Source organism: Aythya marila (genome assembly GCF_965140915.1).
Source record: "Aythya marila genome assembly, chromosome: 17".
Classification (NCBI taxonomy): Eukaryota; Metazoa; Chordata; class Aves; order Anseriformes; family Anatidae; genus Aythya; species Aythya marila.
This window is the reverse complement of record NC_139058.1, coordinates 4,281,593-4,306,999: the sequence shown is the minus strand read 5'-3', so window position 1 is coordinate 4,306,999 and position 25,407 is coordinate 4,281,593. Positions and strand designations below refer to the sequence as shown.

General features: G+C 53.0%; 2 protein-coding genes across 2 annotated transcripts; both read left to right on the top strand.

Moving 5' to 3' along the window:
* The first annotated feature begins 5,132 nt into the window (after nucleotides 1-5,132).
* Nucleotides 5,133-12,590, top strand: DGCR6 (DiGeorge syndrome critical region gene 6). Its single transcript, XM_082774341.1, has 5 exons — nucleotides 5,133-5,254; nucleotides 5,346-5,506; nucleotides 5,999-6,099; nucleotides 9,561-9,701; nucleotides 11,640-12,590. Exons 1-5 carry the CDS (start codon nucleotides 5,139-5,141, stop codon nucleotides 11,721-11,723), a joined length of 603 nt encoding a protein of 200 aa, XP_082630467.1. The 5' UTR covers nucleotides 5,133-5,138; the 3' UTR covers nucleotides 11,724-12,590.
* A 254-nt stretch (nucleotides 12,591-12,844) lies between these two features.
* SLC7A4 (solute carrier family 7 member 4) lies at nucleotides 12,845-22,485 on the top strand. The gene is made up of 5 exons (XM_082774342.1): nucleotides 12,845-12,987; nucleotides 17,677-18,727; nucleotides 18,844-19,520; nucleotides 20,103-20,211; nucleotides 20,736-22,485. Exons 2-5 carry the CDS (start codon nucleotides 17,746-17,748, stop codon nucleotides 20,927-20,929), a joined length of 1,962 nt encoding a protein of 653 aa, XP_082630468.1. The 5' UTR covers nucleotides 12,845-12,987; nucleotides 17,677-17,745; the 3' UTR covers nucleotides 20,930-22,485.
* Nucleotides 22,486-25,407: the final 2,922 nt, after the last annotated feature.

Genomic DNA, 25,407 nt, shown 5'->3' with positions numbered 1-25,407 from the left:
CCTGCGGTCCCCCCCTCACCCAGGGGATGAGTGCCAGGGAGGCTGAGGCCAGCTGAAAGGTTACAGTGGCAGCAGGAGGAAGGCAGGGAGCAGGGGCTGGGTGGCAAAGCCACCACCAAGAGCGACCACACGGAGCAGAGCAGGCGGGCAGCGAGCACAGGATGAGAACAGAGGGGTGGAGGGACAGAGGGACAAGAGGGGGATCTCAGCTGGGCACAAACCAAGCTCGTGGTGGCCAACACGTCCCTGGGCAGAGCTGGTGCCGAATCCCCAGTCTCTGTCATGACTAGCCAAACCCGTAGCCATGCCTTGGAGAGGAGGGCTGCGGGCAGGTTGCTCTCCGAAACGCAGCCCTTCTGAGCCCAGAGGATCTGCATCACTTCCCCTCCACCTCTACTGAGAAGTCTTTGGGCTTCTTGCTTACAGCAGTAAAGCAACATCTTGTGCAAATGCCGCAGTGCAGCTGCCTCTTTTGGCGCAGCGGGCTGCCCGGTGAAGCCCTGCAGCCGTTCTCAGCTCCAGCTTGGTGACTCAGAGCCACAGCGATGTGGCTGCTGCCCCGCGGGGACACCGGGCTCTGGCAGCCGTCCCCTGCGGATGGCTCTGCGCTCAGGTTTCTCTGGAGGATTGCTCCTAATTGCAATGTTCTCCAGTTGCTAAAATGAGCCATTGCACTTCATGCGCGTACACGTTTCGCTCCCTCTGCCTTGCCCGTTCAAATTGGGATCTCAGCAGTCCTGCACAGGCAAACCTGCCCTTCGGGGAAAGGTAATGACCAGACTCCCTGCCCTAAATATGCAGGGAGCACTGGACACCTGTGCAAATCAAGCCTGGGGACCTCGCTGCCCTGGGAGATGTGTCCTTGGGTGAGTGACCTGCTGGGAGCAAGGTGCTCTGGCAGTGCTGCACCCCATGGGAGCAGCCCTGGGGCAGTGGCAAGACAAGCAGTTCTGTCAGCACAGCATCCCTCAAGCCCTCTGGATGTCCCTGCAAGCCCCGTGACTCAATGCAAGGCTTTAGGATGCACAGCCACACATGGGAAGGTCCCACACTTCCTCATCCCATGCTGCACCCCCTGAGCCCCCTGACCCTTGCCCCAGCTGCTCGGGAAATCACTGCTGATGCCCCCCACCACCTGATTGAGTACTCCCACCCCAACGTGAGCCCACACCTCAGCTCAGGGCATGCTCCTTGCCCATGTGCAGTGCCCTCATCCCCATGCCCACGGTCTCACGCAGCCCCCCAGCAGGGCCCTGGCCCCCAGCTCCAGCTCCATCCCCCTGGCTGGCTTGCTGCAGCGCCTGCCCCGCATCGCTCCGGGTGCCTCCCAGCCCAGCACAAAGGCAGCGTTGGCCCCACGCACCCCGAGCCCGCTGCCTCGTGGCGTGCACACCGGCTCAAATATCCGCGCCGGTTCCCACAAGCAGCCCAGCCTTTCCAAGACAGCCTGAGAGCTGGGAGGAGACAGCGCCCCGAGCCTGCCAGACTAATGAGAAGCGCATGGGACCCACATCTGTTAGCAATTGAGCAGGGAGCAGCGTTGGGAACGGAGGAAGCACATATTTCCTGCAGCACAAAGGAAGGGAGAGGAATGTCCACAGCAGAGCAGAGCAACGTGGGGGCCCCAGGGTGCAGGGCCCTCCCACACACGGTGACTGCAGCCCCCTCCCTCCACCAGCTCAGCCAAGGCTCCTTCGATAGGGGTTGGGGCATAAAGGCACAAGGGGCATTAAATCTGCAGAGGGTCACAGCGCCGATGGGCTGAGGCTCCCCCTAGAAAGAGCATTGGAAAGAGGGTGGAAAAGACAGAGCTGGTGAAGCAGGCTTATGGGCTGGAGAGTTCAAAACAGGGGCAGCTCCATGACAAGTGAGACATGCCTTGGACAGGGACAAGGCAGGCTGCATTCAGGGCTGTCCTCAGCAGCAGCGGGCCCACATGTCTGGTGCTGGTATCGGGTGGAGTCCTGGCCCCACTACAGGGCAGGCGAGGCTGCTGAAGGGTTTGCAGGCTGCATGGCCAGGGGATGGATGCCCTGACACAGCCAGAGAGAAACAGGCCCCTGGCACAGCAAAATGCTGCCTGGTTGGGATGCAGGTGGGGGAAGGGCAAAGATCAAGACATCCAAAGTTGCTCAATTCCAGCTGCATCTCATCCCAGGAGGAAGCTGATTCAACAGTTCAAGACGGTTCAAGTCCCTGCCAGCTGGTGCACAGCAGGAGCCCTGCTCTGCAGGGCTGTTTGTGACAACCTTGATGGCATGGGGACACCAGAGCATGGGCCACATCACGGCCATGGCCACCTCCAGGGCTGTGCTGATGCAAGGCTCCAGGCTGTGCTCAGCAGCCCACCGGTGGCTGCTCGAGCAGAGCTGGTGCAAGAGGAGTGCAGCAGTGAGCAGTGCCAATGGCACAGCCACAGCACGCGGGGAGCAGGAGGCTACGAGGACCCAGCACAGGGATGGGAGCGCATCACAGCAGGGCTCCAGCCCTGTACAGCTTGCTCCAAGTGCCCAAACTCGCACATCAAGCAAGAGCTGTTATTAAATACTTGTGGCAGAGAATGGTAAGGTTTTGGGGGCTGAGCTAATAGACTAGCAGTGCTTTTATGCTGGTATTCCATGCTGCCCCAGCCGGAGCCAAGCACCACGGCTAATACCTTTTAATTAAAAGCCCGTGTTTTCCATTCCCTGGAACCTCAGCAGGCTGTAACCAGCCGGGCTCTGCGCCACGGCTCTGCCTCTGGCAGCTGCAGCTCAGCAAAAACGGTTTGGCAGCTCCTGAGAACGGGGTTAGGAAAATGTAGGTTGATTTGCTTGTTAAAAATACACTGCAGCCTTTTCCCAGAGACACTGCTGCACCGCTGCAGCCAAGCAGGGGAAGAGCAGGACAGACGGACACAGCAGAGTTAACTGTACAAAGCATTGGTCTAAGCAGCCCAGAGGCAGAGGGATCTGTAATCAGCCCACCAAAAGCCTCTCCAGGACCTGGGATTTAGGGATCACCATCCTTGGGTAGAAATATGAGGCAACCAACCAACCAAAAAAAAAAAAAAAAAAAAAAAAAAGGACAATTTATATTCAGGGACATTCTAGGGATGCCCAATTTCTCTGGAGAGGCTAAGTATTCTTCTCTAAAGTGGACATTTCTACTCCCCTCGAATATACAATGCAGTTCTTGTAAGCTTTGAAGCAATATTAAATATTACACTTCTTAAGCTTTTTAATGCATTTCAGTGTATCTTTCATTTTGCTAACTCAAGTCAGGAATCTCTTCATGTGTACCACTGAAATTAATTTGAAACTCAGCCTTGCCTTACAAGAAACCTATTAAATATTGATCTCATTACCTGCACAAAAGTGCTCACAAAAAGAAAATATTTTCACTCCAACAGTGCATTTGAAGTTGAAATGAACTTAATAAATTCCATGTGTTTTAAGAAATTAAAAGAGCGAGGATCTGAAGACATTTCCCATACCCTCACAACACAGCCATAGCAGTCTGATCGCTCCCTCCTCAATGCTCCCCTAGTCAGTCCTCAAACAGCTTCCTCGCCCTTTCTTGCTCCAGCATTGTAATGATTATAACGATTTCTTTAACAAAAATACATCCTGTGTTTTTGTAGAGAAGGAAGGGCAGCAGCTCCCATTCAGGGAGGAGGAAGAGTTCTGCACTCTCGAAGATCAGCCGTGGTTTCTGGGCACTGGCAGATGCTCGGCACCTTTTGGTCCCAGCAGAGTGTACCAACAGGCCTCAGAATGGCCGCATAGTCATTGCTGCCAAGCTCACATACCTGACAGCAACGCTGAAGATTTTTTGACAGATGAAGTGATTGGAAACACTTCTAACAGCCTACACGATGCAGCACTGGGATACTTTGAACGCGCTCTCCAGTACTGGGCAGCATATGAGACAAACCAGGAGCTCACAGAAAATGTGTTCTCATTTTTGAGAAGGACTGTCGGTATCCTGAACCGCTTTAAAATACACCTCCAGACTCTAATGCTTTGGTGTTTTATTTTGGTTTGGTTTGGTTTGGTTTTTGACCTTGTTAGCTCTTTACATTTTGAACCACCCCCAGAGCAGCACCATAGCTGTCCCCAAAATAACCGAGCAGGTCAGGGCTCATTCCCACAGCAAGTGTGTAACAACAAGCAGCTCTCAGATAAACTTCCCTGTTTCTGGGGTTTGAAAACTCTGTGGTAACCAACGAGCAGGAAGCACTTGTCTGTAAGTCCACAGCTATTTTCTTAATGATAACAAGCTGAATATGAGCCAGCAGCGTGTCCTGGGCCCACCGTACCCTGGGGTGCATCGAGCATGGCATTGCAGTCGGTTGAGGGAGGTGATTGTCTCACTCTGCTCTGCTCTGTGTGGCCTCACCTCGAGCACTGTGTGCAGTTCTGGGCACCACAGTACAAAAGGGACGTGAAACTGTTGGAGAGTGTCCAGAGGAGGGCTACAAAGATAGTGAAGGGCCTAGAGGGGAAGATATATGGAGTGGCTGAGGGCACTGGGCCTGTTCAGCCTGGAGGAAGCTGAGGGGGTGGACCTCATCAAGGCCTACAGCTTCCTCACGAGGGCAATTGGAGGGGCAGGTGACCTATTCTCTGTAAACACCAGCGATAGGACCCACAGGAATGGTGTCAAGCTGAGGCAGGGAAGGTTCAGGCTGGACATTAGGAAGAGGCTCTTCACCCAGAGGGTGGTTGCACACTGGAACAGGCTTGCTAGGGATGTTGTCATGGCACTAAGCCTGTTGGAATTTAATCAGTGTTTGGACTGTGCACTTAGTCGCACGGTCTGAATTTTTGGGTAGAACTGCGTGGAGCCAGGGGTTGTGCATCAGTGATCCTTGTGGCCCCCTTCCAACTCGGGATATTCTATGATTCTGTGACTCTATGACTCTGCACCCACTTGGGCGCAGCCGGAGCTCGGGCACCGCGCGCCTCCGTGCCGATAGGGCGCGATATCGCGCGATATCACCCGATATCGTGCGATACCATCCCTCCGGCTTCCCCAGGCCCTCGGCACTCGGGAGCTCCCCGACGGGGCCCCGCCAGGCTCCTCCCGCTTCGCCGCTGGCGCCTGCGCCGGGGAGCGGAGGCCGGGACCGGGGCGGAGCGGGGCCGAGGGGGGCCATGGAGCGGTTCGGGGGCGGTGGGTACGAGGCGGCGGCGGCGGAGCTGTCCCGGCAGCAGGAGCGGCATTACCGGCTGCTCTCCGAGCTGCAGGCGCTCGTGAAGGCGCTGCCAAGGTGTGTGGGGCGGGACAGGTCGATATCGGTATCGATATCGGTATCGATATCGGTATTGGTGCCGGTTCTGACCCGCACCGCACCCCGCCAGCTCCTGCCAGCAGCGGCTCTCCTACACGACGTTGAGCGACCTGGCGCTGGCGCTGCTGGACGGGACCGTGTTTGAGATCGTGCAGGGGCTGCTGGAGATCCAGCACCTCACCGAGAAGAACCTCTACAGCCAGCGCCTCAAGCTGCACAGCGAGCACCGCGGTCAGCGGGGTGCCAGGAAAGGGCTGGGGGGGGTGATGGGGACACTGGGGGGGTGATGGGGACACAGCCCTGTGGCACTGAGGGGAGGTGGTGGAAGCACTGGGGGAACTGGGTGCACTGGGGGGGGTCACTGAGGAGAGGGGGGAGTGATGGGGACACTGGGGGTCAAGGAGGGTGATGGGGACACAGCGGGGGTGATGGGGACACTGGGGGTCGAGGAGGGTGATGGGGACACTGGTGGGGGGAGAGAGTGATGGGGACACAGCCCTGTAGCAGTTTGAGGGTAGGCGGTGAAGGCACTGGGGGAACTGGGTGAACTGGGGGGGTCGCAGAGGAGAGGGGCCTGGGGCACCAGGGGCTGCACGGGGAGGCTGGGAAGCCAGGAGTGGGGCTTCAGAGCGGGGCACTGGGACACTGTGGGGACAGGGCAGGAGGGAGGGAGGAAGGAGGGGATGTGGTAGCTGCAGGGTCCTGACCCTGTTCCCCAAGCAGGGCTGAAGCAGGAGCTCTTCCACCGGCACAAGGAGGCCCAGCAGTGCTGCAGGCCGCACAACCTGCCGATCCTCCGTGCCGCCCAGCAGCGGGAGATGGAGGTAAGGGGCGAGCAAGCAGGCACAGTTTCCCTCGGTACCCTTCACAATGTCCCCTTCCCTGGGACTTACGGCTGTTTTGCTGCAAGGCTGTGCCTAGCTGTCCCACCCAAGGAGCTGTTGCTGTTGCAGGGGGCGTCACAGTGCTTGGCACGTCCAAAGGGTTTATTTAGTCCTCCTTGAAGCCTTGGAAGCTGCCAGCCATCCTGTCTGGCCATGCTCACAGACCCCTGGGCTCTCTGCTCCAGCTGGATGGTCCTCTTTCTGGCCCCTTTGACCCCTCAGTCCTTTCTGACAGACTAGACGACTGCCCGAGGCTATTGCTGTCTAGCGCAGTTAGAGCCCAGACCTGATCTGACAATTATGGAAGCTGAGGAACCTGCTCTAAAAGAGCAAGGCCTTCTCCACAATATGCTAACGAGTCTGTTTGCTATATTACAAGCTTAAGCCTGCATCTGGATAGACAGCAAGTTGATGCAAAATATAAACAGGCATAAAATATACCACTATGTGTTAGAAAGTGAGAAAGCAGAGAACACTCAAAACTCGTGTTTTACTTAGTTACACTGATAAGGAAGAAATAACCTAAGATAACTAAAACCAAAAATTGATTCTTACTGTTTCTCAAGGCATTTCTAGAAAGGATCTTCAGCGTGAGTGGTAAATTCAGTCCCAAGGGTCTGAAAGTCATCTTACCTATACATTATAAAACTGTCTCTATCTTATCACTAAAGTAAGGGAAATTACAAGTAGCTAGTTTTCTTAATTCATATAATTGAAATGTATGCATGAAATTACTTTACTACGTGTAAGGCAAATGCATAACTGTTTAAAGGTAAGCGATTTTCTGACCTTTGTACATAACAACCGTGGTATTAGAGCTCACTGTTGGATCTTTTGTTTTCACTTCCCTCATTTCGTACTGAGATGACTAAAGCCAGTGTGGACCTATATTAGACATTCTGTGTCTGCATAACTTGCACTTGCAGCATAGCAGTAAGTAATGATCTATATTGCTGATTCTAAAGCATTTTTAATATTGTATTTGCTCAGTGGACTTGATTCACATTAGATCATAATCATCCATATTATGTGTTTTGTTTTTCCTTTTATTATATCATGCACAACTTCCTACATATTTTTACCTTCCCCATGCCTTTTTGTGTTATTTATTCCTCTGTCAGGAGGAAGTTACTGAATTTACTTCTTCCCTTTTATACGTGCTGTTATTCTCTGACAGAATAACTGCTCTGTTATTCTAAACTCTGTAGAGCATTTTGGGAATAGGTCAGTAATCTTAGCAACAATTGCTGCATTTCTAATCAGACCTGCTCTCTGTGGTTAAAGGTTTTGAAGACCAGTTCTTGTGAAATAGCTTGGGACCAGTCACAGGAGGGACAATACAAGTTGTAGTTTCTAGATGTCCAGCTTCCTAATGGAATTTGTAGCACTTAAAATCTTGGCCTTGCCTACCAGCCACTTGAGCTGAAGCTTATGTTTAAGCCTTACTTTCTCTGAGTCTTTGGTACTTTTCTGTACGTCTACCCTAAACAGTATGCAGGTAACTAAATCTCATTTAAAGAGATTTTTCAAGCCCAAGGACTGGCAAATCACTTCTTCAGCACCGGACTAAGTGAAGACAGTGGTGTGGTACCTACTCCTTTGTTCCAAGGCCATCAGGAAGAAGGAAAGTCCTTGGGGAATGTGGGAGCCAAAGGATTTGAATCTTCCACAGACAAGGATTATGAGCCTTCCAGACTAAAGAATTTATAAACACAGTTTTCTTAGGTTCGTGGGATAGTTAACGTTGGAAGGGACCTCAGGAGGTGTCTGATCCAAACTCCTGCTCAAAGCAGAGTAAGCTCTGAGGCTGCTTCAACTTGTTCACAGTTTGTCCAGTCAGGTTTTTGAAACCCCCTTTGTTTGGGTCAGGCCTTTTGCAGACAGCAGCTAATATTTTCATGCTACAGGACTAAGGCCACTGTCATTCAGATTCTGGCTTTTCCACAGGACTTGTAGAACTTGTCCTCCCTTTCAGATGGATCTGCCCAGGCCTTTTAAACCACAGTTGTTGACACAGGAAATCCCAGACCTAGTGACTTCTCCCTCTCTGTGCAGTGAGGATTATTTACTGCTCTGAATGTCTCTAGCTAAATGCTTGCCTTTGTTTACCATGTTACAAAGGAGCAACATTGCATGGGTAAAATGTTTAAACTTGTCATCTAGTCCTTACATGAGAAGGAGCCTTCCTTTATGTTTAGAGCAGATTTGGTGTTTCCTGACTTTCCCTGTGTCTTGAGAAGGAAGGCTGTTTTATAGTGCAGCCCAGTAAGATTTTATTGCCTTAGCAGTGCACATATGTGGCTTTTTGTTGGATCTGGGCTCTCCCCAACCTCTGCAATCCTTCTGCTTTGTTCTGCCCTCTCTAAAAGTGTTCCTTTTAGCCAAGTAGGTTGATATTTTCTCCATAAGTGACTAGCCAAGCCCACTTCTGCAGCTAGCAGAATATAGTAGCCTCTGTAGAGCATGCTCTCAACACTTGATTTCCAGTGTGCCTCTGAAGTAGCAAATGATCACTGTGTTCCAGCTAGAGAGGATAACTTACACCCCACCATTACACTGCATGTCTGTGGCAAGTGAGTTCCTGCTCTGCCATCCTGTGCTTAGGCAGTGAACTCATACCTTTACATTGCTCTGTTCTTCCATTCATTCTTCTGAGGTAATGCAGTTTTCTGCAAAGGCAAGGCAGGAGGGATCTGCTGGTATGGCTACTTGGAAAGTGTTTGTTTGATGATATCCTTCATCTGCCAGAAATAGAGCCCCAGCATACTGTAGTTCCAAGCAAAGCTTCAACTTGCTGTTGTCCATCCAAAATAAGCTGAGTTTCCTATTGCAAAGCTAGGAGTTGAGGAGCTCGACTCCTTAATCAATAAATGGGAACTGGGTCTGCTGTAAATCTCCAGCTCTGTACATGTTTGTGCTCAGAGAACATGGAGGCATCTGAACTGGCTCTGTGGTGATTTTCTGTGGCTTTTCTTCCTGCAGCATCATCAGTGCTGCGAGGGATATGTGTTTTTTGGACTACGGACTTCTTTAGCACACGTGCTGCTGGAGTACTCAGCTACATCCTGCTGCCCCTAAGGAAAAGTTATTCAGATTGTGATCTGTTGCTCATGGTCTCTTTTTTAGCCTCAGAATGCACATAAACTAGGCTAGTACCAGCTGTTTCCCTGCTCTTTCATGAGAGGTAGCTTGCTATAAGGCATGGCAGTCACTCAAGTAAGATCTGAGGCCGTGCTTGCTGCCCTCTACTGTCCCTGGAAGAGTCTAGGCCGGAGTTTAGAGTCACAGTTGGAATTCTTGAGGATCTAGTAGCTCTTTGGTTTTGGTAAAAGACTTAGAGATGAGAAAAATATACGAGGGAGGTGAATAATCCACTCTTCTGCTGCATATCATCACCTCAGGCTGTGGAGCAACGAATTCGAGAGGAACAGCGAATGATGGATGAGAAAATTGTCTTGGAACTGGACCAAAAAGTGATAGACCAGCAGAGCACTCTGGAGAAGGCGGGGGTATCAGGCTTCTACATCACCACCAACCCACAGGTAGGTTTGTGGTTAAGCAGCGAGTGTAAGATCTGGCAGTGCTCTTGTGCTAACATTTTTTTTTATTGATTTTTTTAAAATCTTACTCTATTAATGAATTCTGAATTGCTGGCTGAAGAAGAATGATCAGTCCTTTGCCTCATCAGCTGATGTGTAATGTGCTCTGGGCAGGCCAGGTAGTGGGTTTGAAGCAACAGAAACCCGTTAGAGAGGGCAATATCCCCAACCTTCTGCAGTGTTTTTCCCACTGTGGATGGAAGAAACATTGTGCCAACAGCCTGCAGTCCTGTGACCCTTGAACAGGTCCATGGAATACTGAAATAAATGGATAAGTAGGTTTGTCATTTTTGCGATTAGCTTAGCTATATAAATTGCCTTCAATAATTCTTATTTTTTTAAAAGGCATCTCATTAATTCTTGCCTGTGACTTACTGGAGATAGTTGTATCAGACTGTGATAAGAGAATTGTTCTATGTTTCTCCAGTGCTCTTAAAACTTGAGAGCAGTTGCCTAGCTTTTTGTTGTTGTTGTTGTTGTTTTTCTTCTGTTTTCCAACACCACAGGAATGGAAAACTGAAAATTCCAAAGTCTCATTATGATGCCACTGAAGTTTGCAGAGAATGTGGGAACAGACTATTCTTAACTGTTTTTTTTTCAGCTGATTAAATTTAGCTTTGATAAAAACCTACTAGAGAGAAAAGTTGGCTTACACTAAGTTAGTTAAACAGCGATTTTCTAAAACTCACAAGATTCCTGCTTGTGTAGCCTTGAATAAGTCCTTTTTTTTTTTTTTCTTATGCCACTATTACTCATACTGAAAGCAGCTCTTTGTCTCCCCTCCTGCCCCTACCTTTTATGTCATTTTTGTAAGTAGTAACTCTTACCAGGGTTCCTATTTGCTGTTCTTATTTATGTTTGCCTTTATGGTAGCTGGTAAACCAGACCTTGACTTGCATCTATGAATGCTGCCATCATACAAGAAATCACTGCTGAAATCTGTTGTTCTTCATACATTTCCATCAGCAGATGTGTTCTTCCCAGTCTGTTATATAAACTGCCTGTTTATGCTGTTGATATATATATATATATATATGTATTTACAAAAATAGGTTTTTATTTCCATAACGTAACATCTACAAGCCTGCGTCACAGAACCAGGGTTTACTGAATTAGATAATCTGCCATGTGCAGGGGTAATACAGTCTGTTTGCTAAGTGGCTTGTGAGATAAATTTGAGTGAAGAACAAGCAGATGGCAAGGGGAGTATAAGGAAGCAATAAGCTGATGCTGGTGATTGTAGGGGATGGTGATCTCAACTGAGTGGCAGTCACAGAAAAATGAGTTTCTGAAGAATGAAAGGGGATTGTATACACCAGCACAGCAGTGTGTTGCATGTACCTTAGAAGAAACCAGTTGGAAAGCACACAAAGTATTTCCTCCTGCTTCCTTCCCTTGTCTCCTGTAAAAGGATCAGGCACTGGAGTTGTTCAAGAACAATGGAGGGGAGCTGTGCCTACCTGGAGAACCTCCCCCAGAGTGTGTGGCTCTGTGTGTGCAAGGGGACACTGTTGCTCTCCTCCACTGAAGGCTGTGTGGTAGAAAAGGGAAAACCTTAAACTGGCCAGCCTGACAGCCCTCACTGGATTTATTGTTCAACAACTGTCAAGAAGAAAGAACCTTTTTTAACCAGTAACAATTTGTAAAGCACTGGGATTCCTGATGCAGCTATAGTTTGCAGCAGATTTAAGTTATTAATGCCTTGTGTTTTGTAGAAACACTTAAGATTAAGCCCTTGTTTTGCATCTGCAAGCTTTTTCTCTTGTTCCCTTAGGACTACTCGTTCTTGAGTGGGTGGTACAAACCAGTCCTTTCTGCTTCCTGCATAAGGGTATGGGATCATTTTATTCTTGCAAAAATATCTTTTTTTTTGCTTTACAGGAGCTGACTTTACAGATGAACTTGCTGGAACTGATTCGGAAGTTACAGCAGAAGGAATCTGAGTCAGAGAAGGCCTTCTCTTGAACAAGCAAATCTGCTGTTTACTTTCCAGAGTTTTCTTCTGAATTCCCTCTAAAGAATAGGCTGTTAATGCATTTGCTGTATATTATATAAGGAAGGGGTTACTGGTCTGCAGCTGTAGAAGAAATAGCTGTGTCCCTTAGGAAACCTCTAGAGATGGGAGAAGCAGACCTCCAGAGCAGAGTCCGAAGCAGGAGAGCTTCAGACTGCCTTTCTACTCCTCAAAACAAGATGCATGTTGCAGTTCCTGCGGCATTGCAAAGTGTCACTAAGACAAGAGGTGACCGAGGGCGTTAATCTGCCACGTTACAGCCTGCAGTGTCACTGAGGCAGTCTACTAAGTCAAGAGAGACTGTTGTAGGCATCAAGTCAGCAAACCCAAACCACTGATGTATGGATGTTCTCTGTTATCCAGGGGAGTGAAGCTGAATTTGTGAGGAGTGTAATCTCCAAATTACAATCTCTTCTTCTGAGTCAAGGAGGAATGAGTGTCTCTGATAAGGGGTGGAAGATGTGAGCAGCTGTCCTATCAGACAGGAAGCAAAGCATTCCAATACCTTCCGGTGCAGCCTTAGTGTGCAGATAGCTGGCGGGTGGGCGAGAAAAAAAAAAGTTTATCTACAAGAAGATGCATTTGTGTGTGCTGAGGCAGAAACGACATCCTAAACAGGCAGACCCCTTACAGAGAGACATTTAGGCAGTTAACAGTATAGGCTTCTCCTCTGACTTTTATTAAGGGAGGCCTCTGTCCACCTGCACTGGACTGTGATGTGATGTCAGTGGTGTTTCCACCCGAGTCAGATAGCAGAAAAGGCTTCAGAGCTTTTGCTTTGTTACTTCAAAACAGTTTCCAAATGGATAGAAATAAAATATTGCGTACAGCCTCCTGGGGCTGCAGCTTTTTTAAATGTCAGCAATCACACAGTTTTTCCATCCTTGCTAGATAAGCATGGGTTTGGGGCTTCACTAGATTAAAGCTAGAGAGCTGGAGAGTTCCTAAGAACTTTTAGGGCTGAGCTGATTTACTCTTGGTTGCATCCCCCAGACTTGGTCCACAGGAAGAATCTGAGCACTTGCTGAGAGCTTGGTTAAAAGACATTGCACATCACCTGACACCAGCACATTTCTTGCACACCTGAAGCAATGTTGGGACCTCACAGGAAATGGGATGGGCAAGGCAGAGACTGAAAGCAGTTGCTTTCTTCATGGATGAACAGCCCTTCAAGCCAGAGCAGCTGCTGGGGATGGATCAAGGACTCTTACCAAAGTGTGTTCAAGGGCTTTGATTACACAAAGATCATTGTTGAAGGGTTCTCTAGCATTCCTATAGCAAAGGATTGTATTTGGGAGACTTCTTTGTGTTACTGTTTGCTCTTGCCTGCATCCTTTGCTATTGCTACCTCTTTTCACAGTAGAAGGCAGTGTTAGAAGGTTCAGAATGCTGTTAATTGCTGAAGCTGGGAAATGTGTCACTTCTGTAAGCCCTTAGGTTCTTATGAAAGCAGATCACTAAAGCCATGGGGGTTTTCAGCAAATTGGGACCATCCCCAGCTGAAGCAAGGAAACTGCAAAGGTGTTGGGAGACTTTGTGGGTGGTGTTTCAGTAGGGTGAGGTGGTGGTGTTGCCTGCTGATGTATGCAAATGCAACAGCATTCTGATTTTCCGCAACGCTGTGAGAAGCAAAGAGGCTTTTGCAAATTCAGGGCTGAGGCACGCTCCCATATCCATCATGACTTTCCCCCCACAGCATCATGCTACTGCAGTTCAGTGATTGCAGACAGAAGGTGTATCTCTTGTGGGGTCACTATCCCCAGTTGGAAAGTAGGTTGATGTGGGAATTGCCCTATTGCAGAATCCCCAAGAATTACCATGAATTTTGTATCTACTTGACCCTCAGCCCTGCACTCAGCTGCTAAAACATCAAGGCTTTGCTGCCTTCTGCCCCAGGCTGCCTTTCTCCGGTGTTTAGGAACCTGGTTTGGTGGGTGATATTGGCAGCAGGGGAATGGTTGGACCAGATGATCTGGGAGGTCTTTTCCAACCTTAATGATTCTGTGATCAGCGCCTGGCAGGCTGCTCCAGTGGTACCATGACAACGGCAGCAGAGCTCCAGCGGGAGCGCTTGGGCTTCATGCTCCCACCATCTGGTTTCAGCAGCCTACGGCTCTGCCAGGCAAACAATCCAAGCTGAAATTTTCCATGTCTGCGGTCTGCCTCAGGTTGTGCTTTAGAGGGGCTTTCTGAGCAAGGTGGAGGGTGGCGGAGCGCTCCGACATGGTTAATCGGTTGAAAAGATTTATTTTAAGAGAATAAATCATCTGGGATAGCTCGTGATCAAGGGAGCGTTTGATCAGCCCAGTTTCAGTGGAGGAAAATTTAGTCAGCCCCCACATGAAGCATTACTAGGAGGTATAAGGCTGAGAATATGCAGATATTCTTTTTTTTTTTTTTTTCAGCTGCAAGTTTTCCTTCTCTCTCCAGCCCCCCACATCAGTGCATCTGTGTCACTAGAGGGTGACACCTTCCTACAGGGTGATGCCTTTCCTGCATGGTGGGTGAGGGAAAGGCTGTTGTAGTCTGCCCATACTTAAGCAAAGCCTTTGACATGGTATCCCACAGTATTCTTCTGGAGAAGCTGGCAGCCCATGGCCTGGAAATGAGCCGGCAGTGTGCCCAGGGGGGCAAGAAGGCCAACAGCATCCTGGCTTGTGTCAGGAATAGTGAAGGCAGCAAGGCCAGGGAGGTGATGGTGCCCCTGTACTCAGCTCTGGTGAGGCCGCACCTCGAGTGCTGGGTTCAGCTTTGGGCCCCTCACTACAAGAAGGACATTGAGGCCCTGAAATGTGTCCAGAGAAGGGCTGCGAGGCTGGTGAAGGGCCTGGAGCACAAGTCCTGTGAGGAGCAGCTGAGGGAACTGGGGGTGTTTGGTCTGGAGAAGAGGCTTAGGGCAGAGCTCATTGCTCTCTACAACTACCTGAAAGGAAGGTGTGGGGAGCTGGGGGTCGGCCTCTCCTCTCGGATAACTAATGATAAAACGAGAGGGAATGGCCTCAAGTTGAGCCACAGGAGGTTCAAGTTGGAAATTATAAGAATTTTTTTCTCAGAAAGAGCAGTCGGGCATTGGAATGAGTTGCCCAGGGAGGTGGTGGAGTCACCGTCCCTGGGGGTGATCAAGGAGAGGTTGGACGTGGTGCTTAGGGACATGGTTGAGATTAGTAGTAGGGGTATGGTTGGACCAGGTGAGCTTGGAGGGCTTTTCCAGTCTTGATTCTATGCAGAGCTGGCCTTGGCCCTGTTTCTGTAGTGGCAGTGTTTCTGCCCATGGTATTTGGGCTGGAGTCAAATCTTGTGAGAGTAATCCAAAGGAGCTGATCTGGCTGGAAATGCTAAAACAGATTATGGGCTTTCAGCTGACTCAGCTCCTGTGCAGCCCCAGAGCCCGCAATCGGCCATACAGGTGCCATAGGAACACACAGCTGGGGGCCTTCTGCACCTTTGGTTGCAGCTCAGGTGGCTTCAGCCACCCACAGAGCTAGGCCTTAAGCTCTGCCAAAGTCTCAACACATGCCAGAAGCTGCGTGGAGAGGGGATGCACAAGCAGACTGAGCTACCTGTTCATTTGGCAGCAGGTGAGCAAATGGAGAGCTGCTGTGCCAGCCCTGTGTTTACTCATGAGCTAGAGAAAGGTTGATGAGCAATGATAGGAAGGGACAAGGCCCATTTCCTGGTGCTTTGTTCTATGCTTTGCTGAGCTGAATGGGAGGATAGCAAGGTCCCCTACAAAGGAGGAGGTATGTTGAGCATGGATAGAAGTGGATTTATGCACATGGGAGCACTTAGTTTCAAATGACAGGCTCCAAGTTGACTGTTACCACTGGGTATTTGGGGTGATGACTGACAGGTCCATACAAACATCAGCTTTCATGCTCAGTCGCCATCAAATGGCACATCAGGAAGCATTAGGATGGGAGCAGAGAAGAAAATGAAAACCATTTTGTTGCCGTGAAGCCACTGGTGCACTGACACCCAAACCCTGCCCCCTTCATTCCCAGAGTGCAGCAGAGCTGGAAAATGTTCTGTGAAAGGCAGTGGGGCCTGGAGCACCTTCCACCTCCATTCCTCCAGCTGGAAACGGTGCCCAAGAGGGGTCAGAGCTCAGATAAAACCACAGGAGGGGAGCTTCACTCTCTTCAAACATAAGGAGTGTTACATGAAGCCTTTAAAAGGCAGGTTGGGGTGGAACAGGGTTTGTGTGCCGGGCAGCAGAGCTAGGAAGCTCCTTGCTGCAGGGGCTGGGGGTGCAGAGGATTTACGCTGCTTCTAGAGGAGTTGGGGCAGTTCTGGAGAAGAGGAATCACGCGTCTCAGTCTCTCTGCTGGACTCTGGGTACCCTTTCACTGGGGTCTCTGCGCTCTTCTGCAGGCACTGCTTTTTGCTTCGCAGCATCACTGCGAGCAGGATGGGCTGGTCCAAAACCCTCCTGCCCCTGCAGCCCCTCCAGCTGCTTTCCCTGACTCCTTCCTCTCCGTGGGGCAGAGCCGAGCGTGGGGACGATCCCAGCCACCCGGCCAGGAGCTCCGGAGCATGGGGAGGACAGAGACAAAATCCCCCCCGGATAGCAGCGGGGCGGAGAAGAGCAGCCATTCAGCCCTTCGCCCCATCGGCTGCGTTCGTCTCCCGGGTTTTGGGACCACATCTCCATCCTCGGCTGCCGCCCACCTCTGATGGGGACAAAAGAGGGGGGGACAACGGCAGCGACCCGAGCGCTGCGGGGCTCCCCCCGCCACCTCCCGCAGCCGGGGACCCGCCCGCTGCCGGGGCCGCGCCGGCCTCCGCCCTTCCGCGGGGCTGGACCGGGCGGGGCTGAATCGGATCGGATCGGATCGAGTTGGATCGGATCAGGTTGGGTTGGATCAGGTTGGTTGGGTTGGATCGGATCGGCTCGGAGCAGGTGCGGAGCTCCGGGGGCGCAGGGGCCGCCCGCGGCAGGTGAGCGGGGCCGGGTTTAAAGCGGGGGCTCCCCCCCGGTGGCAGCGCCGTGAGCGTGGTTCCCCACGGAGCCTCTCCCCCCCCTTAGGGTTAGGGGTGCTGGGGAGACCTTCCTGCGGCCTGGGAGGTTTTGGGGAGCGGTGTCTGCTGAGCACCGTGGTTTGGGGGTGGCTCGGTGGGCAGCTCGAGGTGGTGGGATTCGGGAGGGGGGCAGCTGGAAGCAGGGAGCAGCTCGTGGATGTCGGGCTAACTGCAAGACCCCAGAGGGTCCCCAGCTCTGCATCGTGCTCCGCCAGGTGTGGATGTCTCTCTCCTGGTCTGGAGAGGACACCCACGGCCTTATTTTGCTGTGCTCGGCCTCTCCATACCTCCTGCTGCTTCTCCCTGTCGTGCCTGGGCTTTCCCCGGGGAAGCAGTGAGTTGCTGGGGAGGGACAGACCCTGCAAAATCCCTCGGTGGGCTCCTGGCATGCCAAGGTTTCCCCTGGGAAGGGAGGTGCTTAGTGAGCCAGGGGGGAAGCAGCAGAGAAACCTTCAGCATGGCCCTGAGTTGCTTGGTCTGGAATTATTATTATTTATTTTTTTTTAGCACAGCTCTATTTTCAAATAGGAAAGGTGGGGAAGTGCTGCCCTTGAGGTGCTGCAATTATCTGCTTGCCTCACCGGCATGTCACTGGGGCATGGGCAGCTGGCTCTGGTGGCCCTGCAGGAGGCTATGGGGCGGTGCTGGGTGCTGACCCCACCACACTCTCTATTTGGAGCCGGCAGGTCCAAATCTGGGGAAGCATGCCTGGTGACTTTTCTACCCTGTCCCCAACTCTCCTGGGCTTGGCCAAAGTGCAGGATCCAGGCAGAGAGGGTGCTGGGGCTGAGCAAAACCCTGCAGGGTTTTTGCAGCAGAATGCAACCCGAGCATTTTGGAGCTGCTGCCACCGGGGCTCCTGATGCTTTCCTGCTCCCCCTCTAGGTCTCCAAGCAGGGCATCGCTGCCTCAGAGCCCTCGTCCTGCCGGAGAGCAGGGCCCGGTGCCTGCAGGATGGCGAGATGGCTGCCTCGCTCCGCGGACCTGACCCGCTTCTGCCAGAAACTCAACCGAGTGAAGACCTTGGAGGATGACATGATGGAGACGTCCTTCAACAGATGCCTTTCCACCATCGACTTGACGCTACTGGGCATCGGGGGCATGGTGGGCTCTGGGCTGTACGTCCTCACAGGCACCGTGGCCAAGGAGATGGCTGGCCCCGCTGTCATCGTCTCCTTCATCATCGCCGGCTTCGCCTCGCTCCTGGCTGCTCTCTGCTACGCCGAATTTGGGGCCCGGGTACCCAAGACGGGCTCTGCCTACATGTTCACCTACGTGTCCGTGGGGGAGATTTGGGCGTTTCTCATCGGTTGGAACGTGCTGCTGGAGTACATGATCGGGGGTGCAGCGGTGGCCAGGGCCTGGAGCGGCTACCTGGACTCTATCTTCAACCACAAAATTAAGAACTTCACTGAGACCCACATCGGCACCTGGCAGGTTCCCTTCCTAGCCCACTACCCGGACTTCCTGGCGGCCACCATCCTGCTGGTGGCCACTGCCTTCATTTCCTTTGGGGCCAAAGTGTCCTCCTGGCTCAACCACGTCTTCTCGGCTGTCAGCATAGGCGTCATCCTCTTCATTCTCATCATGGGCTTTGTCCTCGCACAGCCCAAGAACTGGGGTGCTCAGGAGGGAGGCTTTGCCCCGTACGGATTGTCAGGGATCATGGCTGGCACAGCCACCTGCTTCTACGCCTTCGTGGGCTTTGATGTTATCGCAGCCTCCAGTGAAGAAGCCAGGAACCCGCAGAAGGCTGTCCCCAGGGCCATAGCGTTCTCCTTGGGGTTGGCCACCGGCGCCTACATCCTTGTGTCCATGGTGCTGACGCTGATGGTGCCCTGGCACACGCTGGACCCTGACTCTGCCCTGGCTGATGCATTTTACAGGAGAGGCTATTCCTGGGCAGGATTTCTGGTGGCCACTGGCTCCATCTGCGGTGAGTACGCACCGGCTGGTGGAGGTGGGAGCGTACAGACCGGGGGCTGGGAGGTGGGGTGGTTTGGGCAATGCACCCAATCTCACGTGGGTTCCCTTCCTCTGCCTGTCCCTCAGCAATGAACACCGTCCTGCTGAGCAACCTCTTCTCCCTGCCACGCATCGTCTACGCCATGGCCGAGGACGGGCTCTTCTTCCAGGTCTTCTCCCGAGTGCACCCCCGCACGCAGGTGCCCGTCATTGGCATTGTGGTCTTCGGGTTCCTCATGGCCCTGCTGGCCCTCGTCTTTGACCTGGAGGCCCTGGTGCAGTTCCTGTCCATCGGCACGCTGCTTGCCTACACCTTTGTGGCTGCCAGCATCATCGTGCTGCGCTTCCAGCAGCAGAAGGCAGGCGCCCCCACGCAGCCCGCTGGCAGCCGGCCCAGCCCCGAGCCCCGCGAGGGCCCCGCCACCGGCGAGCTGAAGGAGTACGAGTCCTTCTCCGACAAGCTCCAGCTGGTGGATAGAGACAAGAGCAAAGAGCACCGGGAGCCGGGGCAGCTGAAGGCAGCTTTCGAGCCCTACCTGGAGTTCCTCAGCGACTTCTACCCGGGCGAGGTGGTCACGGTGGCAGTGGTGACCCTGATGGTGTCTGCCGTCTGCCTCTGCTCCATCTTGGTGTTTGGCAACACCCACCTCCACCTGCCCACCTGGAGTTACTCCCTGCTGCTGGTCCTCTTCAGCCTGGGTTTCCTGCTCAGCCTCCTCCTCATCTGGGTGCACGAGCAGCAGCGCAGCACGCAGACCTTCCAGGTAGGTTTGGGGGCTGTGGGCTGGGACAAGGCAGGGTGTGAGCAGCGCTGCCAGACCCTGGAGAGGCTGTGGTCACCCTGACCTGGTAAAAACACTGCAGCTGGTGGCTGTGTCCTGAGAGCAGATGTGCCCAGGTTGTGCTGGGATGGGTGTCCTCCCTGTCCCTTTGATGGGGAGCTGCCCTCGAGGGTCACTGCTGCCTTCCAGCATTCCTCCCCATGTCCCCTGCAGGTCCTGGTGCTCCTCCTGCTCATCACAGGTACCCCTTGAGCAGTCCAGGCATCTGGAAGGCAGTGTTGTTGCTCCCTGCCTCTGCTATCTAGCCAGGACCCTGTTGTCTCTGGATTGCACTGGGTCTGCTTTGGTCCTTGTTCCCCTGCCTACCCTTCCAGCCTGGCATGTAGCCAGGAAAAAAAGGTTCTCAGAAAGCCCCAGTGACCAGGTACAAGTTGTCATTCCCCACATTTGCTTGCCAGTGCCATTCTGTCTCTGCGGTTGTAAGGACAAGGACACGGCCCTACAACGCAGCAGCTGTGCCTGTTCCTGGCAGGTCGCTCACCGATGGCTCTGGTTCTCTTGCAGATCCCCCTGGTGCCCCTGTCCCCAGCACTGAGCATCGTCCTCAATATTTATCTCATGCTGAAGCTCAGCTACGTGACGTGGCTTCGCTTCACAGTCTGGCTTATTTTAGGTGAGTGCTCTCATGGCAGCATGATCCCTGGGAGCCCGTGCTCCCTTCTGGGGAGAGGGAAGTGCCTGGTGTGGCCCTGGGGAGCAGGAGCAGGGCAGCAGTGGCCTCCCTGCTTTAAGCATCCCCTGTCGCATCCAGCAGAAATCTTCTGCATCACTCCTTCAGCACGTGGCACTGACCGGAGTCATCTCCAGACAGGGGAAATCCTGGTTTCCTCCACTCATGCAAGGAGAATCCCCGGAATATCTCGGCCCAATCTGCCTGCAGGCCCCCCTGACATTGGAGATGTGTCCAGCACAGGGCCCAGCAGCTTTAGCACCACTGGGACTGGGCCACCAGGCTTGTGTCTGCCCGGACAGTGGGCACAGCACTGGCTTACCTGGGAGTGGGGGGCACCACCTGGGCTAGTGATGGTCCTGGGGCTTCGTGGGGTGGTCAGGGGGCAGAGGGCAGACCCGGAGCCCTGCTGCTTCGGGTCTTCCTCCTCCTCTGCTGCAGCCACTGCTCTCCATCTCCTTCTGCAGGCCTGCTCGTCTACTTTGGCTATGGCATCTGGCACAGCAAGGAGAACCTGCGGGAGCCCCAGCTGCAGCGTGTCAGCGCCCACTACGTGGTGTTCCCCAGTGGCAGCCTGGAGGAGACGGTGCAAGCGGTCCAGCCCAGCCCTCAGCCCGCTGCTGGGCTGCCAGACACGGACACCGATGAGGCCAAGAGATGACGCCCCAGGGGAGGGGGCAGCTGGGTGGCCACAGCTCTGCAAGCGCCTGCCCCCACCCCACGACAAAGCCAGGGACCCCCTTCTGCCCGGTCCCCTGGGTGCGTGGCTCCGTCCAGGGAGGGCACGGGGACACTCGCCCTTCCCTGTGTGCTTACTGCAGAGTCTGTGGGGCTGGCTGCCTCTGTCCCCAGCCCTGGAGCCGTGGCTCTTGGCCCCCAAAACCTAGTGCCTGCCATGCCCACGGGGAGCCTCGTACCTGCCGCCGTCCCCTGCACGCACCCAGGGGCCGTGCAGCAAATCTCCCTTCTGCTGCCCTGTCCCCACAGCCCTGCACAGCTGGGGACACCGGGGCTGGGCCAGACAGCCCCGTGCTACCCATCCCAGACCTGATCCTGGTTCTTTCTGCAGCCCTGTGCTACCTGCAGCAGGATCTGGCTGTGTGAGCTGGAGAAGGGCTGTGGCAGGGTGCAGGCACCTCCTTCCAAGCCAGGACCATGGGAAAGCCAGCGTGGCTTGCATGGTAGGAGCCCTGCTCTCTCTTCCCAGCTGCTGGTGCCTGCTGGTTTGGGGTGTGCTGGAGGCTGGCGGCCACACCAGGCAGACTGGGAGCCCGATTCCAAGGTCCTGTCGGGACAGACTTTTGCCCGGCCCTGCAGGAGGGGTGGGCGCTCAGGATCTTGTCCCCTGAGGTGCCAGCAGACTCCTTGGGAGCCTCCCAGCTCCCCCCTTCCTCTGCGCTCCAGCAGCTCATCCTGCACCATCACCTACATGGACACAGGCTTTTGCTGGCTCCTGGTGGATCAGGAAGGGCTCTGGGGGTGCTTTTTGGTGTCAGCTCCTGCCCTGCACATGTCCCTGAGCGGTGGTGTTGGTGGTAGGGGGTCCCTGCACCCACCTGGCGAGGATGCTGTACTGGGCAATCCCTGCCTGAAGCTGAAGGTATCGGGGTTTTGGCATGTTTTGAAAGAGGCTGCTGATCCGCCAGGCCTCCAGCATGCACACCCTGCCCTGCCCTGCTGTAGGGTGAGTGTGCAGCATCCCCTGCATCCCCCTGTGGGGTCAGCCCTGCCCTGGCAGGGAGCTGGTTCCCATTGCTCATCCCATCACACCCAGGGGTGCAGGGGCTCTGTGCAATCTGATGGCTCCTCGGTGACCCCCCCCCACTCAGTGGCACAAATCTGCTGGCCCTGCCCATGTCCTGCTTGCCCCCTGCACTGTTGCTGCTGCCGTGGGGGGGGGCTGCTGTGTCCCCACCATGCTGCAGCCCTGCTTGGCACCTCTGTGTAGTGGCTTGTGAGCAATGGGCTGACTCAGTCACCCTCATAAACACTGGTTCTGCAATGGCTCTGTGTGTCTGTGCTGTATGTCCCCCATAGCCCGCCTCTGGAAGCTGCTCCCCCAGCAGGAAAGCCCCCAGAAGCTTGGGCAAGGGGAGTTTTGCACCACCTGTGAGAGCCTGAACCCCTTTGTCAGCTGCAAGGACAATGCTGAGCAGGGAAGTGTCTTGGCACTGAGGCAGAGGCTTTAATGCTGCCAAAAGTCATGACCTGAGCTGATGAGAGAACTTGTGAATCAGTGTAAATAATGTGAATTAAAAAGTCACAAGATAGCCTGTCTGGCCCCAGCCTCACCATCGTTCACTAGTGAAGTTCCTTTCCCTGATAAGAAAGTGACTCTTAATTTAAAAAAATAAAATAAAATAAATATTCAGCAGCTATCTGGGGAGGCAGATAGCTTTAAGTCTCCTTATCATTTGTTTCCTCTTAACCTCCACTATAAATCTATTGTCTTCAAGATAAAGGCCAGCAGACAAAACAACAGCAAGATATCAGGGAGGGAGCCTGGCACAGGTTCACCTGACCAGGAAAGAAGTAGAAGTCCTGGCAGAGCAGAGGAGGCTGACATTCGGATCAGTTTTCTGTTCTCTTTTGTCAGAAAGGTGCTGTCGCTCCATGAAATACGTTCAGCGGGCTGAGCTCACCCTGCATGGGTGGTGTTTGGTACAGCTTCATCTGCCGTGATGACCTCAGTGATGCCAAAGGAGCCACTAAGCCACTGCTACTTAACCTAGTTAAAAACATTTATTTGTAAAAATGCAGAGCGCTTAGAGTTACTGTTGTGCTGAGCCATAAAAGCCACGTGTGGCTGTGGGGACTGCGCACGAGCATGGGCTGGGCAGGCATCAGGGAGTGACGTGGATGCAGCTGGCAGGGAATTAAAGGATCAAAACGTAATTAGTGGCAGCCTGGGAGGAGAGTATGCCCTCTTGAGCACATTCGTTTGTTTTTTTTTTTTGTGTTTGTTTTTACATAGGATTACAGAATTGGTCAGTTCATCTGTCTCATACAACATCCTATTGTACTAATGTGTCCTGGATAGAAGCAGAACACGTATTAATTGATTTTAAATTGCCTACCTAATTATGCTCAAAACCAGCAAAGCCTGTTTTTATGTCAGCAGCCACTGACGCCAACGGAGCCCTCCCACAAAGCTCCTAAAATTGTATCAGCAGGAGAAAAATCTAAACCAAAGCATGTCAACAGTGCTCTGAGATGCGGCCAGGCAAGCACCTTCAGCGGGGCTCAGCACGTGGCCATCAGCTGGGTACAGGCGCATCAGAAGTGGTGGAAAAGATGTCAGCTCCCCTTCTGTATTCCCACACAGGTTGGAAAACAAACCACCCCCACGTGTGGCTCACAATTCGCTTTCATAGGGCATGGGGAGAGAGGAGTTTGTTGTTTTACAGTGGGTGATATGATTTTCCATGGCAGTATCTTCCTCCAGATTAGTTGTTTAAAAGGAAAAGGGAAAGGGAAAAGGGAAAACACTTTTTTTTCTGGGAACCATGGCAATGGTCTGTTCAGCCTAGGTGGAGTTCGTGTAAATCAGTCTAACTTGAATATATCAGAGCGAAGTATGTAGGTCAGATATAAGGACCAGTGCCAGGGCTGTGGCAACCTGAAAGGGCTTTAGAGGTCGTGGGGCATAAGCAGTTCAGCACGTGTCCAGGGCCAGGCTCTGCTCAGAAGGCTAATGGGATCCTTGGGTGATCATCCCCACTTGCAGCAGAGGCAGCAGGCAGGGAGAAGGCACTGCTGAAGTAGGAGGGCTCGTGGGAGCTGCTTGTTTGCAAAGGAGGGCAGTTACAGGAGGGAGGGCTGTAGAAGAAGATGGAAGAAGATGAGGGGAAATGTAAATTCAGATCAGGAATAATACGGCTTTGTACTAGGGAGAAAAGTGATGCCAGGGCTGCTTTACCTGGGAAAGGATGATTTCACTGTGACAGAGGTGGTGTCTCCTTCAGCCCCGAGATGCTGCCAAGGTTCAGACAGCTGTCAGAGGTTGTCCTGCCCCAGGCTGCCCCAGCCATGTCCAGAGATGACTGAAAGGGACAGCTCTGGTGAATGTTGGAAAGAAACAGGCTCACTGCTGCTGCCCACACAGCTGCAGTGACTTGGGCTGTCTGAGCTGGGGGGGGAGCAGGGATGCCACACAGCAATACAAGTTGCAGGTGCATCCCAGCGCTCCTTCAGAGACAGCACTGACCTGGTTACAGACCTGAGCCCTGTCCACACTGGAGGAAAGGGAAAGGGAGCTCCAGATGCTGAAAGACGGTGGTGGGCTGGTGCCCAGGACACAGAGCGGCTCAATGCCCTGGTTAAGTTACTTCCCAGCCCCCAGCGCAGCTCTACAAGCAGCACACACAAGCTGCAGGGCTCGTTTAAGGCTGGCTGTAAGTAATCCTCTTGTTATTCCATACGAGCCTCCCCTCCTCCTCCTCTAACAAACACAGCCAGAGGATGAGGTAAGCACCATGCTTCATTCCTAACAGCAGCAAACCTGCTTCTTCTGGCAGGGCATTGAAATAGGTGGCACAAACCATGGGTGTCTTTGTCCCCCTTGTCCTTCCACAAGGTGCTGGCAACCAACGCAAGCAGCTGGCTTGCTGAGCCCAGGGGCACCCAATGCATTGCAGAAGGCTTGTGCTTGCATTTCGGAAGTGTTTCAGCAGCCTGCATCTCAGCAGCTCCCCAAGCAAGGCTGCATTTGGGCCGCAGCTCTTCCCTGTCTCGCCACACGGTGCAGACATTTTCATTCGATTTGTCTAAGTGCAAGTACAATGCGGTCCCAACACAGAGGCTCCCCTTCATACAGCAACCATTGTCTCCAACCTCCCAGCCACAAAACTACCAATGTTCACCGTCTGCACAGAAGACAAGGCAAGAAGCAATGGACTTATACTGTCACAAGGGAGATTTAGGTAAGAGACTAGCCATCGTTCCTCAGGGCGATGACAGCTTTGTCAGATTATGAAATGTCTCTCAGATGCTTTCCAGGTCTGCAGGGTGCTGATCCCATGCTGGGAAAGACAACAGATTTCTCTCGATCCCATCTGCCCCTGCCTAGCTTCCCACACCAGACTGGAAGTGCTTTAGGGCAGCACCAAGCACCGCAGGCCCTGATACTCACTGGGACAT